This window comes from Coenobita brevimanus, chromosome 57 (genome assembly GCF_032717465.1).
Source record: "Coenobita brevimanus isolate Jiangsu-jjx chromosome 57, ASM3271746v2, whole genome shotgun sequence".
Classification (NCBI taxonomy): domain Eukaryota; kingdom Metazoa; phylum Arthropoda; class Malacostraca; order Decapoda; family Coenobitidae; genus Coenobita; species Coenobita brevimanus.
The window spans coordinates 55,408,997-55,425,514 of NC_137010.1; the positions used below are offsets into that span (position 1 = coordinate 55,408,997).

The 16,518-nt window shown below is 45.6% G+C and overlaps 1 protein-coding gene across 1 annotated transcript in view; it reads right to left on the bottom strand.

Annotated features, from left to right (window-relative positions):
- The window catches only part of LOC145402022 (uncharacterized), a 59,797-nt gene extending 45,547 nt beyond the window's left edge, over nucleotides 1-14,250 (bottom strand). Inside the window, exons 1-3 of the mRNA XM_080274121.1 lie at nucleotides 13,096-14,250; nucleotides 4,325-4,874; nucleotides 4,128-4,280 (exon numbers count right to left, since the gene is read on the bottom strand). Coding sequence (XP_080130247.1) covers nucleotides 4,128-4,280; nucleotides 4,325-4,874; nucleotides 13,096-14,212 — 1,820 coding nt within the window. The 5' untranslated portion in view covers nucleotides 14,213-14,250. The remainder of the gene's footprint in view (nucleotides 1-4,127; nucleotides 4,281-4,324; nucleotides 4,875-13,095) is intronic.
- Between the last annotated feature and the right edge of the window lie 2,268 nt (nucleotides 14,251-16,518).

Sequence of the window (16,518 nt, forward strand, 5' to 3'; positions counted from 1 at the left end):
TTTGATGGCACAAGATACAACTGTACTCAACACACGATATGATGCATGTATACCAATGTCTTTAGTTCTGTAAGTGTAGATGACTGTCTTTCATTTAAACCCAAAACACATATACTCACAAAAACAAAGGGAATACACAAAATTAAGGTCCGGGGGAGGAATATTACTATAAAGAAGTCAGGGTGCGGATCACAACACTAGACTCTGTTAACTAGTCGCGGCGACACACTGTACAGGTTTTTGGTTCTCCCGCGCACCCTGATTGTCATCCACTATTACGGGAAGTTCCTTTATTCTGGGAGGGTGATAGTACTTTACTTATTATTATTGAATACTTTCACTTTATGTGACATGTGAGTCTGTTGGGTTAAATAACATTAGCCACTGGTTTCATATGGATCACACTCTGTCACTGTTCACCGTTCCTCTTTCTTGGGTTTACTTAGGTCTAAGGGGTGTCACTGATTCACCCGCGTTTCCTGGGTTAATTCACCCTGTCACTGTTCGAGGGGGAGGACCATGCCAAATTTTATGCTAAACTGATTTTCCGGGAAATCTGCTAAACTGAACATTGCTGATCTCGCTGAACTGAAGAGCGTATTATAAAGCTCAGTGGGCGTATGTCCTTTATTGGATTCGGAGGGCAATCATTAATTACAATTAAATACATTCAATTACTTCATGAAATCCACAAGGAAGGTATAACACTTATTTCAAAAAGCAGTTGATATGAAACGGAGAGGTGTAATCTCTGCCATTGTCGCTGAGAAATGTACCGTTTCAAGCCAATGTAAGAAAAACATTACTGTGTACCAGTGAAGAACATGTATGAAATATATGCACAACTAAAGGTAGTGAAGATCTGAAACGGAGAGTGTTGTGGTTGTGTTGGTGGTGGTGTGGCCATCACACTAACCAACCTGCTGACAAGACGGAGATATGTCATCACCTTCGGCCAGGGCTAGCTGGTACTACTATATGTTCACTGTGGTCCTTTACTACTCTAATACTCCCCCTTACTCCTGTATGTAATACATCTTACGAATGCCTGTGTATTTTATAACATATAGTGTAACATTTATCAGAGGGCGTGTGGCTACATCCAAATGTATAACTACGGTACGTGTGGCCACACCCACGAATGTACTGTACAATCACTAACTGTATGTAACTGTATGTATAACTGCACTTGCTGAAGTGTGTGGCAAGACCCACCGCGGCACCGACTTTTGTTGCATAAGCACTCTGCACCTTTTGAAACAATAAATACTTCGATTCAAGAACCAACTACCTTTTGTTGTACAAGAAAGGAGTGTGGCTACGCCCACGAATGTATAACCACAGTGTGGCTACACCCACGAATGTATAAACCGTTATGTAATTGTATTGGCTGAAGGAGGTGTGTGGTAAGGCCCACCACCTTTTGTTGTATAAGTACTCTACCATTTACAGCAATAAATGTTTCAATTCGCCGACCAACATGATCTGGGCTGCGTTTATAGTCACTGGTGGGTGTAGGCACACGCTCTTTAGCAAACATTAGCTATAGAATGTGCTATAAAATGTAAATGAGATTACAGACACATTATATACAGTAGTGAGGGGTAGTTATCAGAGCAGTAAAGAAGTACAGCACGGCAACATCTACAACAGCCTACGATGATGACACTGCACGGTCGCCCCAGCTTATCAGTGGGTCGTACGTGGTCAGTGAGTGGTCAAAACACCCAGGGACGCGACACCACTCTCTCCCTCTCTCACTCACAACTTCACTACTGTTATGCCTGTTATGTGGGGTGTTTTTAGCCCGACTTCTCGTGCTAAAAACGACCGCGACTGAGCGGGGTCCTCTTTCCGGACAGGAAATAAGACACAAAGGAACAGGGCATAAAAACTAGGCAGTACACCTTAACACATCTATTGCCTTATTTCAAAACACTGTTACAATATAAAAACAAAGAGTTACAGGATATGATGGAAACAGGTTTACAGAGTTAGCTCCCTAATATATCACACACAGCACAGGCAGAGTGGAGTTCTGCAATTATACCTCGATGGTGAGTTGTAAGTTCCATACACCCGTACTGTGTCCATAGGCAGAATTAGTATTTAGTAGTCTCAACCAGATGCACTAGGGGTAAAGAGGGCCAGGGGTCGAGAGAGTGGATATTACTATAACTTGTCAGAGTGCGAGTCGCGACACTCGGGATAGTTACTTAGTCGCGGAGACACAGTTCACAGACTTTTGGCTTTTCTTCGCGGTCTTGCCGTTTCCATGTGGCTCTATGTTCTCACTAGTCTTTTCTGTTCTGCCTGGGTATTTGTCTCACTGTGTCACTTATATTATTCTGGCCTCACTCTTTCACTGTCACTATTCACTCCCGTCTCTGTGGTTTTCCAAGGCACACGAGATGCGTTAAAGTCACTACTTGCCCTTGTTTCCTGGGCTTAACACAGGAGGCGCCCGGGCGTGGGAGAGGGCTCTACTGGGGAGCCTTCCTGCAGGAGACAGTGCACTACCCGTAGGGGTGTCAATGCCCAGGCTTTCTTCGTCAGGGGGGTGCAGGGAGGCTCTCCCGTTTGGGGGCCTAGACCTGAGAGGCCCTCGTGCTGGAGCATCGTCGGTGGGGTGCAGGGAAGCCCTCCGACCTGGGGGCCTCGACCTGAAAGGCGACCCTCAGGACTGGGGCCGAACAGCTGCAGGAGACCGGCCCGTCGCCTCTTATTCTGGGCGGAGAGCTGCGGGGGAGTGGAGCCCAAACGGCCTGGCTCTGGGGCCTGCCAGTCTGGTCTGGGAGCCTGGGTGTTGCAGTTGCCTGTAGGGAGGGGCGCCGTCAGGGGCAGACTGCGGCACCTCTTCTGTCTGGCGTCCGTCAGGGACCGGGGCCAACCAGGGGTAGGCGGCAGGACCGACACAGGGCCACGCCACCACTCCGGCAGCACCTCCAGGGAACCACACCTAGAGGGAGTGAGAGAGGGGCATCCCACGCAGCTGAGAGGTGAAAGACCGGCCGCGTAAGAGACCTCCTTCTCCGGGAGGACCTCAGGAGTCACGGATGAAGGGCGTACAGTGGCCGCTCCTTCCCCCACATGTACAGTGGCCATTGTGGCGGTTCCGTAATCTCCAGGGTCCACAGCTGAAGGGCGTACAGTGGCCGCTCCTTCCCCCACACGTACAGTGGCCGTACCCTCCCCGACGTGTACAGTAGCCATTATCGCGGTTCCACTCCTCCTTTCTTTGCCAGTCGGAGTGCGCTCAATAGCTAACACTCCGAGGCCGTCTCCAGATGTGGCTGTAGCTGAAGGGCGTACAGTGGCCGTACCTTCCCCCACACGTACAGTGGCCGTTGTGGCAGCGCTACAGGGGGAAAGCAGCTGAGGGGCGTACAGTGGCCGTACCACAGTGTTGCCTGGGACTGAATCTGCCTCAGTCCCACCCCGAACCTGGTGAAGGCTGTCCTGCCCGCAGGGTCGTGTCTTCTGCCGGCGTAGTTTCTGTCGAACCAGTGGAGGGACAGAGGGACTCGGGACAGGGGAGCACCGGCGCCCTTCTTGTCCCGGGTTGACCTCTCGGTGACCCGGCCCTCCGTGGTGTCCTCCTGGGGTGGTGGTGAGGCGGCGGCTCGGTGGTAGGGTGGGGGGTGGTGGGGTGGTTGGTCCGGCGGCGGCAGGTATTTCAATGCCAAATACTCAGAGCTCAACTTCTTGTTCTCTGAGTACGAGGGTCTGATATTGGATTCTTTCCAAGACCGGGTCCAGAGGATGCAACCAGAGAAACAGCACTCAAAAACACAGGCTACCCAATCTTACACATATATTACACATAAGGAATACTGTGGCTGGACACAATACAATGTGACAGATTACACACACTATGGGAGATACAGGGATTGGAGTTTGTGACTAAGGCTGATAGGGTAACTACAGGTGGCACCCAGGCGTGGGAGGGGTCCCATCAGGTGTGCATTCTCTGAAGGGGCGCGGGACCACTCTAGTGTGCCGGATCTTCAGGTGAGGGTTGCAGGCGGCCTAGAGGGAGGGCTTTCACTGGAGGGGCCTCCGTAGGTGGGTCGGCTCTTGGCGCTGGGGCCGAATATGGCAAGTAGGCGCGCTGCCTTGTGCCTAGCCTTGGTGGAGGACGGCTTGCTGGCTGGTCTGGGAAGGTCTCGGCCGGGAGTCCTGGGGGCATCCCTCGGTGACTAGGGGCTGCAGCCTCGCCTTCTCTGGGAGTCTGACAGGGGCTGCCTGCGGCCTCTCCTTCTCTGGGAGTCCGACAGCAACTAGGGATGTAGGGGCGCAGTAGTGAGTGTACCCCCAGACTCACCACAGGGCCGGTCCAGACCCCTTCCAGCAGCGACTTTGCTGGGCAGCCGGCTCTGCCCCTTGGGGTGTGGGAAGAGTGGGAGAGGCATTCCGCTCAGCCTCTGGAGGGATGAGGAGAGCAAGGAGTGTGACCCTTGGTGGATGCCGCAGGGTTAGCAGACAAGGGAAGCACAATGGGCGTTCCCTCCCCGGCAGGCACGGTGGGTGCCCTGCAGTTCTGCTATGCCCTGGGATTGAAGGTGAGAAGAGCATGGTGGGTGCCTTCTCCCCGGCAAGCACAGTGGGCGTCGTCGCAGTCCTACTCCCAGCGGGGGCTGCAGGTGAGGCAAGCACATTGGGCGTTCCCTCCCCGACGAGCACAGTGGGAGTCATCGCGGTCCCGCTTCCAGCGGGGGCTGCAGGTGAGGGAAGCACAGTGGGCGTTCCCTCCCCGACGAGCACAGTGGGAGTCATCGCAGTCCTACTCCCAGCGGGGGCTGCAGGTGAGGGAAGCACAGTGGGCGTTCCCACTCCAAAGAGCACGGTGGGCATCGTCGCGGTCCTGCTTGGGGCTGTAGGTGAAAGGAGCACAGTGGGCGTCCTTCCCCTGATGAGCAAGGTGGGCGTCATCGCAGTCCTTCCTGGGGGGTCTGTTGGTACATAGATCCTGCCCCGATCTTGGTGAGCACTGGTCCAGGTAGAGGGTAATATAGCAGGGCGACGTACCTCCCGTGGATTCCGTTGAGGGGAAGAGGGGCGCGTGGTGGTTGGAGACATATGCCCGTCTTCCTCAGGCTCTTGTCGTGCCTCTCTGTGGTCTCCCCTTGGTATTTCAACTACTTTTAGTTATTTCCTCGTTTTATACATGTCCTTCGGTGGTACACACCAATGTTTACTTTTACATTGGCTTGAGTGGTATATTTGCATCTATGGCTAGGTTATGGAAGACGTAGGCTGTGGGACTATGCAGTACTGTACATAAACAGCAAGGGCAAGATGTAATGCAATTTTTTAAAACAATATTTCTATTTTGTGAGAACCAAAATAACATGAATATTTTTCAATACATCTGCAAAATCAGGCAGGAAATATTACAGTATTTTATTGTTTACAGCCATGGCATCAATCTGTCTGTCAATCTATTAATCTATCTACCGCCAGACACCTTATTCCTGTAAGGGGTAGCCACAAACTGCCTCCATGCCACCCTATCCTCTTATATTTGACTGTCCTCCCTCCAACTCATCCCCTTCTCTCTCTCATATAACTCTCCACTCCATCCCTCTATTTCATCCTTAGGCTCCCCCTTCTGCCCCTCCACCTCACTCACATACTCTCTAGCCAGTCTCTCATTCTCCATCCTCTCCACAAGGCCAACCCATCTCAAAGTATTTCTTTTCTCACTCAGTCACACCCACATCAACATCACAACAATCTTTTACTTTCTTACTCATCTGTCTGTTTCTCCATGTAACTCCACAAGCTCCTCTCAAACAGTCAAGGGGTTAGCAAAGGCTGTAAAGTACTCAGCCTTCCATTTCCAAAAGACTGTCCTAAACTGGAGAAAAAAAATAAAAATGTAAAAGTACCAAGAATAAAACAAAATTGGTCACTGTATTATTAAGGTTAAGATGCAATTGCATGGTCAAGCAAAATAACTTCTGAAATAAAGTAACTGTTAAGGGGGTCTGTGAGCCATAAGTGAAATAGCTAACAAATAAGACTGTTGTCACTTATCATATTGAGGTGCTGGAGGGAATCCCTTCAGGTGGTGGCACTGATATAACTGAACGGTTTCACTGCTCATATACTGTATACATACTGGTATCTCTCTCAACTCCTTCCTGTTCCCTGAAAGGAGGATGGTGGACTGCAGAAAAGGGCAATTTTATCTTGCATTCTACTGGGTCTAGTGCCAGATGAGTCTGGGATCATATCAGCCTAACCACCATACTTAAACCAGACCATAGTCAGAGTGAAATAAATTTGAGTTTTTGTCCTGCAGTGGCCTGGCACAGGCTGATGATGATGTCATCATGATCAATAAACCATTATCAACAGCCTGAGTCCGTCACTGCAGGAGGAAGGCTTCTCCCATCATTTTCCACACTGACTTGCTGGCTGTCAACCTCTTCCATACAACCTCAGAAAATCACTGAATTTCACATTTCCATCTTGTTTTGTCTGGCTTGTTCTCTCACTTCATCTCTAGATTACTACGATATTCTATCACCCTGACTGTACATGTCATTAATTCTTTTTAACTGTGTTGATTATATCCTCTACTTCTGTCTGTTCCCCTATCCAGGAAGATCTCTTATTCTCCTTATGATATTTAAAATCTTTTCCATTCCTCCCTGAGCACTCCCAATGCCACATCCACACCAAAAGCTTGCTGGTGTGGGTAGGAGTTGTACATCACTGTCACCTACGCAAGTTCTCACCCAAAGCCACCTGCATCAAGTGGGGCCAACTGCATGGGTTACAATGAATCAAAGCTGAAACATAAGGCATTTGGTATGGATGCAGCCTAACACTGTTCTGAACAATTTCCTAGACTCCATGTTTCTGATCCATAAGGACACAGTGATTACATTTAACTCTCTTTTGACATCAGGACGGCCACTTTACCCTTCATGTAGCTGCTTAGTTTTTCAGAAGCCCTCCATCCCATTCCTATTCTTCACTTGAGTACAAAGATATGAACAAGAATCATCCGAATTGCCTGCCCCAGATACAGTAATCTGTACTTATATATATATATATATATATATATATATATATATATATATATATCCATCATCCAATCCTACATTGCCCCATGAGGAGCATAGGAGCCCAGGGCTAGGCGGTTGGTCCCGACATTTAAGATGAGAGTGACCAGCCTCACTCATCCCTGAGTATATATATATATATATATATATATATATATATATATAATATATATATAATATATATATATAATATATATATTATATATATATAATATATAATATATATACAGTATATATATAATATATATATATAATATATATATATATATATATATATATATATATATATATATATATATATATATATATATATATATACACACACCCTTGTACAGGCCTGGAAACCATGTGTTCAAGCTGTCATTGTTCTGACCCCAGATAAATCTCAACATGAACTCAATGGACTACAGGCCAAAGCTGCCCTTTTCCTGCAATCCACCAGCCACCTTTCAGGGGATAGGGAGGAGGTGAGGGATGTTTGTATAACCAGGCACCACCACCACCCAGATATACTGATAAAAACACCATACCATTCCCAGTCTCCATGGCTTAACGCTTTACTGGTCTTCCACATCACCTAATGACTACACATCTCATCAATCAGGAGTTGTATAGGCCAGGTATTTGTTAGTTCCAAAGTGGTGACATGTGTGTGTGGCACCATCTGCTGGCATGTGCAAAGACTCCGTGAACAGAGTGCCTAATGCGTCTCAATTCTGTACATAAATAATAAATAAATAGTTACATTTTTTAAAATCCAGATCTGGCCATAGATCTGATGGTCCAGCAGTCCTCCCATATCCCATACCCCTTCACATATCACTGCTTCGGCACTCGTATCCACCCTCCATAATGAATACATGCTAGAGCTGTGTTGGTAATGTAACTGTTCATGTGGATGGCACAGGGAAAAGATGGAAATGAAAATAACACACCAGGGTTATGTGTACTCTCATTAATAGTTCACCAATACTTTTGCCCGAAGTAGTGATGGAAGGTGTTGCAAGGAATATTTTATGTGACAGCAATATAAAGGCCAGAATGAGAGACTGAGAAGGGAAAAAGCTCTCTGATATTTGGGAACGGACAAATATGGAAAGTTACATGAACTATTTTTGTGACGGCAAAATGAAGCACACAACAAAATAGAAGGAGAAGAAAGGAAGCTCTCCGTCGTTTGGGAAGGAATGAGAAAAACGAATTACAAAGGATATTTTTGTGTGATGGCAACATGAAGCACACAACAAACAGATATGGGAAGAAAGCACTCAGATGTTTTGGCCATGTGGAGAGGATGGAGAGTGAGAGACTGACGAGGAAAGTGTATGTGAGTGAGGTGGAGGGGGGGAGAGGGAGGGGGAGGCCAAAGATGAGATGGAGGAATGGAGTCAAGAGGTATATGAGAGAGGGGGTGTGAGCTGGGAGCAGGGCAGTGAAATGGCAGGGGACAGAGCGACATGGAGGCGATTTTGTTTGTGGCCACCCCTTACGGGATTAAGGCATCTGGCAATAGATAGATAGAAATAAGGAGCGCACAACAAAAAAGAATGAGACAGAAGCATTCTCTGACGTTTGGGTTGGAATGAGAAGTATGGAAGGGAGGACACAACACTGGCAAGGGGATTGAGGTAAACCTGTCTTCATGCCAGTACAGCAAAAAAAAAAAATAATAATAATATAAACGATAATTAAATAAAGAACTGAACTGCACCTGTACCCTGTTGGCTGCACTAACCTGGCAGTGCTGTTGATGTTCTTGGCTTCTTATACTGTACCCTCTCTACCTTCTCTTCTTCTTCTTCTCCAGCTAATACAACTTCCACCATCATCATCTTCAGCGTACCTCATTTCACCTTCTTCGTCCCCAGGTTTTAATATTTCATCTTCTTCATTTTCATCTCCAACTTTCCGTACTTTGCCTTCTTCTTCTTCAGCTTTTCCCACTAATGCAGGGTCGCTGTTCCTGGAAAGCTGTCATCATTCTGCACTATTTCCCACACTATCCGATGTTATGGTCTTCTCTCGGATCACCCTCTATCCACCTCACCCACGGCCCCCCTCACCCCCTCCACCTCATCCACAGCTTCCCTCTCCCCCTCCAGCTCATTCGCAGCCTCCCTCTCCCTCTCCACCTCATCCACAGCCTCCCTCTCCCCCTCCACAGCCTCCCTCTCCCCTTCCACCTCATCCACAGCCTCCCTCACCCCCTCCATCTCATCCAAGCCTTCCCTCTCCCCCTCCACCTCATTCACAGCCTCCCTTTCCTCTCCACCTCATCCACAGCCTCCCCCACCCACTCCACCTCCTCCACTGCCTCCCTCTCCTCCTCCACCTCATCCACAGCCTCCCTCTCCCCCTCCACCTCATCCATAGCCTCCCTCACCCCCTCCACCTCATTCATGGCTTTCCTCTCTCCCTCCACCTCATCCACAGCCTCCCTCTCCCCCTCCACCACATCCATAACCTCTCTCACCCCCTCCACCTCATTCATGGCTTCCCTCACCCCCTCCACCTCATCCACAGCCTCCCTCATCTCCTCCACAGCCCATAACCTCCCTCACCCCCTCCACCTCATTCATGGCTTCCCTCACCCCCTCCACCTCATCCACAGCCTCCCTCATCTCCTCCACAGCCTCCCTCACCCTCTCCACCTCATTCATGGCTTCCCTTACCCCCTCCACCTCATCCACAGTCTCCCTCTCCCCCTGCACCTCATCCATGGCTTCCCTCTCCCCCTCCACCTCATCCACTGCCTCCACCTCATCCATGGCTTCCCTCTCCCCCTCCACCTTTGTACTTTCATCTCCAACATATTCCTCCCTCTTCACAATACTATACTCATTTTATTCTAACTTGGCCCAGATTATCATCCTTTTGCAGCGTACCTGACATACACCAGTGGTAGAGAAAGACAACAATATGACACTATATCCTTTCCACTGCACTTCTTCATAACTAGCACCATATTTGAGTGTTAATCTCCGTATTAGCGAGAGAGAGCGAGAGAGCAATTTTAAGTCATGTTAGAGTAAAAAGAGTATATCCACATCCCTTCTCTGAATATGACTGCATCTTTAAGCACACTCTCTTCAATCCTGTTCCTGTATCAGTCACCCATGATCACTTCAAATAATCTTAAATCTCTCAAAACAAGCTTTATTATATCCAAATCATACAGTGGACAGATTGATAATACTTAAAGTTAAATCAGTACAATTACCTTATGTATTAAACTGTACTTCCTGCCTTGAAAACATATACTTTTTAAATTAAAGTATATTCAGCTTGGAAAGCCTATGTCACAGACCTGAAAAAAAAAAAAATCATATACACCTCCAACCTTTGAAAAGTCTTGTACTCCTTCAACATTGCAATTTAGCTTTTCGTGCCTTGCATCCCACTGATACATCTAAATACATCATCATCATCATCATCATCATCATCATCATCCTGACCTCTTTTCCTACCCAATGATATACTGTACTGTAGTAGTAATAGTAGTACTGTACTTACAATCCCAGGCTCATCTGAATGTGAACCCAGTGGACTGCAGGAAGAAGTTACCCTTCTGTAGATCAACATCCTCCTTTTGGGGAATACGGAGGGAACCTGGGCTTGCTACTACTACTACTATTACTACTTACTACTACTACTACCACCATCACCACAACTATTATTACTATTACTGGTACTATTTCTACTACTACTGCTGCTACTACTAACAGACATTTTATTCATTCATTCATCATCTAATCCAGTGTTGCCTCATGAGGAGCATAGGAGCCTAGGGCTAGACAAGTTGGTCCTGACATTTAAGATGAGAGTGACCAGTCTCACTCATCCCTGAGTGGCATTACATGAACAATAAACCCCAACCATCCCTTGGATATAAACCTGCACCTGCTCAATCTGACTGGAGTGCCTTAATTACACAGTAAACCACCAGGTGCCAAAATTTGGTTATAAGGTTACCATCCAGTGTAGTCAATGGTTTCCCGGTGTACAGGAAACCATTTGGCTTGTCACTCAGTGTAGAGTCACCCACTGTCAAAAGGAAGAAAGAATGAATGAAAGATAGACAGAAGAGGAAGTAAGGAAAGAAAGAAGGAAGAGAGGAAAGGGCAGGCACCTGAGAGCAGCACTACTTCGAATGAGTAGATGGTGAGTGTCCCCACCTACCACTCACATTTTTATTCAACTCTGGATATATTTCTTAATTCAAAGGATTACATACAGCCATCATTAACCCTTTCACTCCTGGTGACCTGTCTGACTTCAATAATCTTATCTGCATGCTATAGTTCCTTCACCTTAATTTAGCCCAATTTTTTGTCCTTGAGCAGCTTATTTCACACAGTTCAGTGGTGGAAAAAGACAATGCCATGGCTCTACATCCTTTCCACAGCACTACCTTGTGACTAGAATCATACTCTAGTGTTAGTGTACTGTCAAAACTCGGCATTCAAGGAGAGATGACAATTTTAGGACAAGGCTGAGTAAAAAGGGTAAAGTAGAAATAAAACAGAGAAGGGTTTGATCTCTTTACAATAGTCTGTTCACTTTAACTTGGTGTAAAATTGCTGTCTCTCTATCCTGAATGCCAAGATATAGAGATTAACACTGGATTAAGATGCTAGTCATGAAGAAGTGCTGTGGGAAGGATGCAGAGCCACAGCATTGACTTTTTCTGCCACTGAGCTACAGGAAATAAGCAGCGAAAAACAAAAACCTTTGCCAAGTTAAAATGAACGAAGCATAGGATGGGTCCACAGAAACAAAGGCAAAATCAGTCTTTGTCCATTTCCCTGGTACAGTTCCATTTCTTGAGCTTACTTAGTCAATAATAAGCCAGAAAATACAAGGTGGGCCATACACAACCATTCTCTTCTATTATGTCACGCAAATTCTCTTGAGTTGTAGGGATGGTTCAGTCAGCATTATCAGTGTCTACCCTGCATCATTTCCTGCTTCCACACCCACATCAATAGACTGAGCCATCACCACAACACATAAGACACAGGCATGTGTTTCTAGTGGAGTTATTTAAGGGCCACCCTATGCATCTCGAAGCCTGCTGGACTGGTGTTAAAATCCTCTGGCAGGAAGAAGCTGTGTCTGACAAGCTATGGTTCAAAACCTGGAGGTGGCCAGAGGGTTTACCTGTCATGTAAAAATGCTGCAGACAGTTCAAAGAGATGCCTTCACACGGTGGCACCAATATGGTCAGGTGGCTCCACTGCCTGGCTATACAAATGTCCCTCAACTCCCCTCTGTATCCTCTGAAAGGACAGTGGATGGCAAGAGAAGGATGACCAGCCAGCAGTCCACAAGGATCACATTTCAGATAAGCCTGGGGTACAACAAAATACTACCAGGGGCTATGACCCGTATTCTCATTAGGTAAAGAGGCTCCCTAGCACCTCTTCCTTACTGATTTATTCTACTAACTACCCATTACACTAATATCATCCTGTTTGATTCTTATATCTTTTAACTGTCAACACAAATGAATAAATTATACACTAGAATATAGTAATGAGGCAGAATCAGAAATCAACTGGTAAGGAACAGGTGTTAGTAAGTTTTCTAACCAAACAAGACTATCACCCTAGGACAGCCTCCTAACCTTTACCCTTTAATATTCTGGTCTATGGAAGCCTTGCATCAGGGCCCTACACTTTGCTGGGGGTACGTATGGGAATGACCATTACAAATTGTCACATTCTTTTCACTTTAACTTGGCCCAGATTTCTGCCTTTTGCTGCTAATTTCAACTCAGCTCAATGTCAAAAGACATACTGTGGTATACATCCTTTTCACCGCACTTCTTTGTGACTAGCATCATATTGTACAGTTAACTTCATTAAAATTCAGCATTCAAGATAAAGATATGGCATTATTAGGCCAGGTTAAAGTGAAATGAGCATCCCAGATTATTTGTCAATAAAAGAGTGAGAAAGCTGATGAATTCTGGCCATATGAGAAATCAAATATTTCTTGTGAGCAAATCGCTTTTCACATTGCTCGCACTTAAAGTTTTTCATCCCTGTGTGGGTTACTGAATGCTCGGCTAGCTTGCTTTTATTAACATACCACTTGCCACACTCCAAACATTCAAATTTCTTCTCCTTCACTTTGAAATGTGTGTCCATGTGTTTCCGCATATTGGATTTTGTTGTGAATGATTTGCCACAAACATCGCACTTAAATTTTTTTACTCCTATGTGAGTCTGTGTGTGCTGACTGAGCTTATCTTTACTGAAGAACCATTTCCCACATTCCAAACACTCAAAATTCTTCACTTCAGAATGAACGCCCACGTGCTTGTTAAGATCATCCTTTCGAGCGAAGAATTTCCCACACTCCATGCACTGAAACTCCTTCACGCCAGTATGAACTATAGAGTGCTTGGAAAGGGCACAGTTGGTGCTGAACCGCTTCCCACACTCCGTACACTCGTAATTCTTCACCCCCGTGTGGATCAGCGTGTGCTTTGACAGTAGGTCTTTTCGAGCAAACTGACTACCACACTCCAAACATTCATATTCCTTCAGTCCAAAATGAATCACCGAATGCCTAGTCAGCGCACTGCTCCGTGCGAATAGTTTGCCACACTCCATACACTGGAACTCCTTTAGCCCTGAATGGGTTATGGAATGCTTGGTGAGGTCACCATTAGTAACAAACAGCTTACCACACTCCAGGCATTTAAAATTCTTTACTCCAGAATGAGTCAGCAAGTGCCTTCTAAGCCCAGACTTTCTAATAAAAAGTTTGCCACACTGTAAACACTCAAATTCCTTCACCCTTGAATGAATCACAGCATGTTTATTAAGATCACCATTCGTAGCAAATCTTTTTCCACACTCCATGCACTCAAAGTTCTTCACTCCTGAATGTGTCAACGAGTGCTTGAAAAGTTCATCCTTAGAAACAAAGAGCTTACCACAATCCAAGCATTCAAAGTTCTTTATCCCTGAATGCCTTATACTGTGTCCCTTTAAGTTACTTCTAGTTTTGAACAACTTCCCACAAACGTCACACTCGAACTTCTTCACCACTGAATGAGTTATCGAATGCTTGTTGAGGTCGGACTGTCGGGGAAACAATTTACCGCATTCCAAACATTCAACCATCTTTTTTGCTGTCGGTGAACTTGAGCGTGAAACAGCATCATTATTACTGTTGCACACTACTGCACTAACATCACAGGAGTATGGAATATCACCATCATCATCATTACTTAGAGTTCCATTTACATCACCTGAGTGTGGAACATTATCATCACTACTGTTGCACACAGCTTCACTCACATCACAAGCAAACTTATCGGTCCGCTCTTCCTTTTCCACCTCCATTTTAATGATCAGTCTTCAAATCACTTTCACTGCTCAAAGGCTACTCAAGTAATCTACTAAGCTAGATGAAACTGTTGGCAAAGGGAGCCGTAAATGAATTCTGACTACCCAATGCATCCGATTCATTTTGTTACTTCATTCAGGTTAATGTACAGCACCAAGTCTTTGTGTTCTGGTTTCACGTTATTGTCCATTCCACAGTAAGGCTGTCACACTCATTTATTGAGCTCTCTAAAATCGAATTTCATCCATTCTCTCCCCATACACATGGCAACACATTCATCTATGTCAAGTTAAATCCTGATTCAACTCTCTCACTTATTTCCACTCTCACTCTAGAGCCAGAATAAACATCACCAAAACCATCACTGCCAAACACCACTGTCTTGGGCAACATACACTCCCCTCAGTGCTCCATCACTGTCATCATCATAACTCAAGACTTTGATGTTACTTGTTCCAAACAGAAAATTGTGGATATTTCCTCCAAATACCTGTCTATCTAGGACTCAAAAAACTGCTGCTATTACAGTCTTTTCATCTTAACTTTGCAAAGATTTTTGTCCTTTTTCATCTTACTTCATGTACCTCAGTGACAATAAGAGAATATTTACTGTCCTCCATAGCATTTCTTCATGACTAGCATCATAGTCTAGCGTTCTTGTCTCAGAAGTCAATATTCAATAATGAGAAAGAGCAAATTTAGGCCAAGTTAGGATAAAATGAGGTTCATTTTTACTAAGTCTGCTTCAATACGTTACTCCCTCCTGGAAACCAACACTGTGTAACTTAACTGCGTGTAGAGCGTAATTAACTGAGTGATCCAGCAGGTGTCGGCAGCTATGAACTCTGTGCTTCTGATTCACTTTTGGTCCATGTGGTCTGCCTTCACCTGCACCTGCAACAACAGCTGCCATTACACAATCATCTTAGTCTTAACACTGTGTAGGAGCCAAGAAGGGCAGCATAAACACTCTGGGTCGTGTCACAATATGGTACTGTACATACATAAAAATAATGTCGTGTTCCCTCTTAAGGAATCCCAGTACTGAGGTTGGTCATGATGCAGCTAATGTCTTCTATGGACTAGAAGCTAAACTACGTGGCAAAACCAGCTAAATATATTCCAATAGTTCCTGGAAGCTGTAGAGAAAAAGAAAATTTATATGTGTAATAAGATGTGTAACTATTATAGTGTCGGCTTGGACTTTGACCCTACATACAGTCAAATCAGAAGAAAGATCACCGAGTGAATGTACATGTGGCTGAATGCTTCCTGACTGAAAGTGATGGTTGTGTGGCTAATTACCAGTTTGTACCCACATTTCAATGCCATGGTAGTGCCTCCCAAGGTCGACAGCAGCCACATATACGTACATCTAACATCAATACACTCATAAAACATTACCATAAACCTCTGTCAGATATGGATCAGGGCATGGAGTGGCTGGAAGCAGTTAAGGGAGCCGTTGCCTCTCCTGACACTGATAGGGCTCTCCTTCCATGCTACGGGGTCTTTATATGCAGCATGTTAAGGGTGTAATGCTGTATGGTAGTGAGACCTGGACAGAAAAAGATGAGAATGTTCATAAGCTCAAGGGTACAGAGATGATACTGATTACCAGTAGATGGATGTGTAATGCATCACTGAATGACAGACCTGGGAGGGGTTTAGGACTGCAACTGAAGAACTGAAAGGAAGAATGGAACTTAATATTAGTGTTGTGAGGAGAAGGGAGAGACTGTGATGATTTACGAATGTGGAGAGGATGGAAGATGACAGCTGGGTCCTGAGGGTCAGGAGTGTTTGCTGAGTGTTGGGGTGAAAGAGGCAGACCGAAAAAGACCTCGGATGAGGTCACAGAGTGTGATCTCGGGGATATGGAACTGAAGAGAGAAGCTACTAGAGACTTAGCAGTGTGGAGAACTGCCATTAGCCTAGGTAACCAAGGCTGATGCATGCAAGCATGCTGGAGCCTTTCTAAATTAAGTTAACAAACAAGCTCTGACAATAGTGTACCTACTTTACTCTCAAGTACAGTACTACCGTACTCATTGTATCAGAATTCTTACCCAATGGAAAA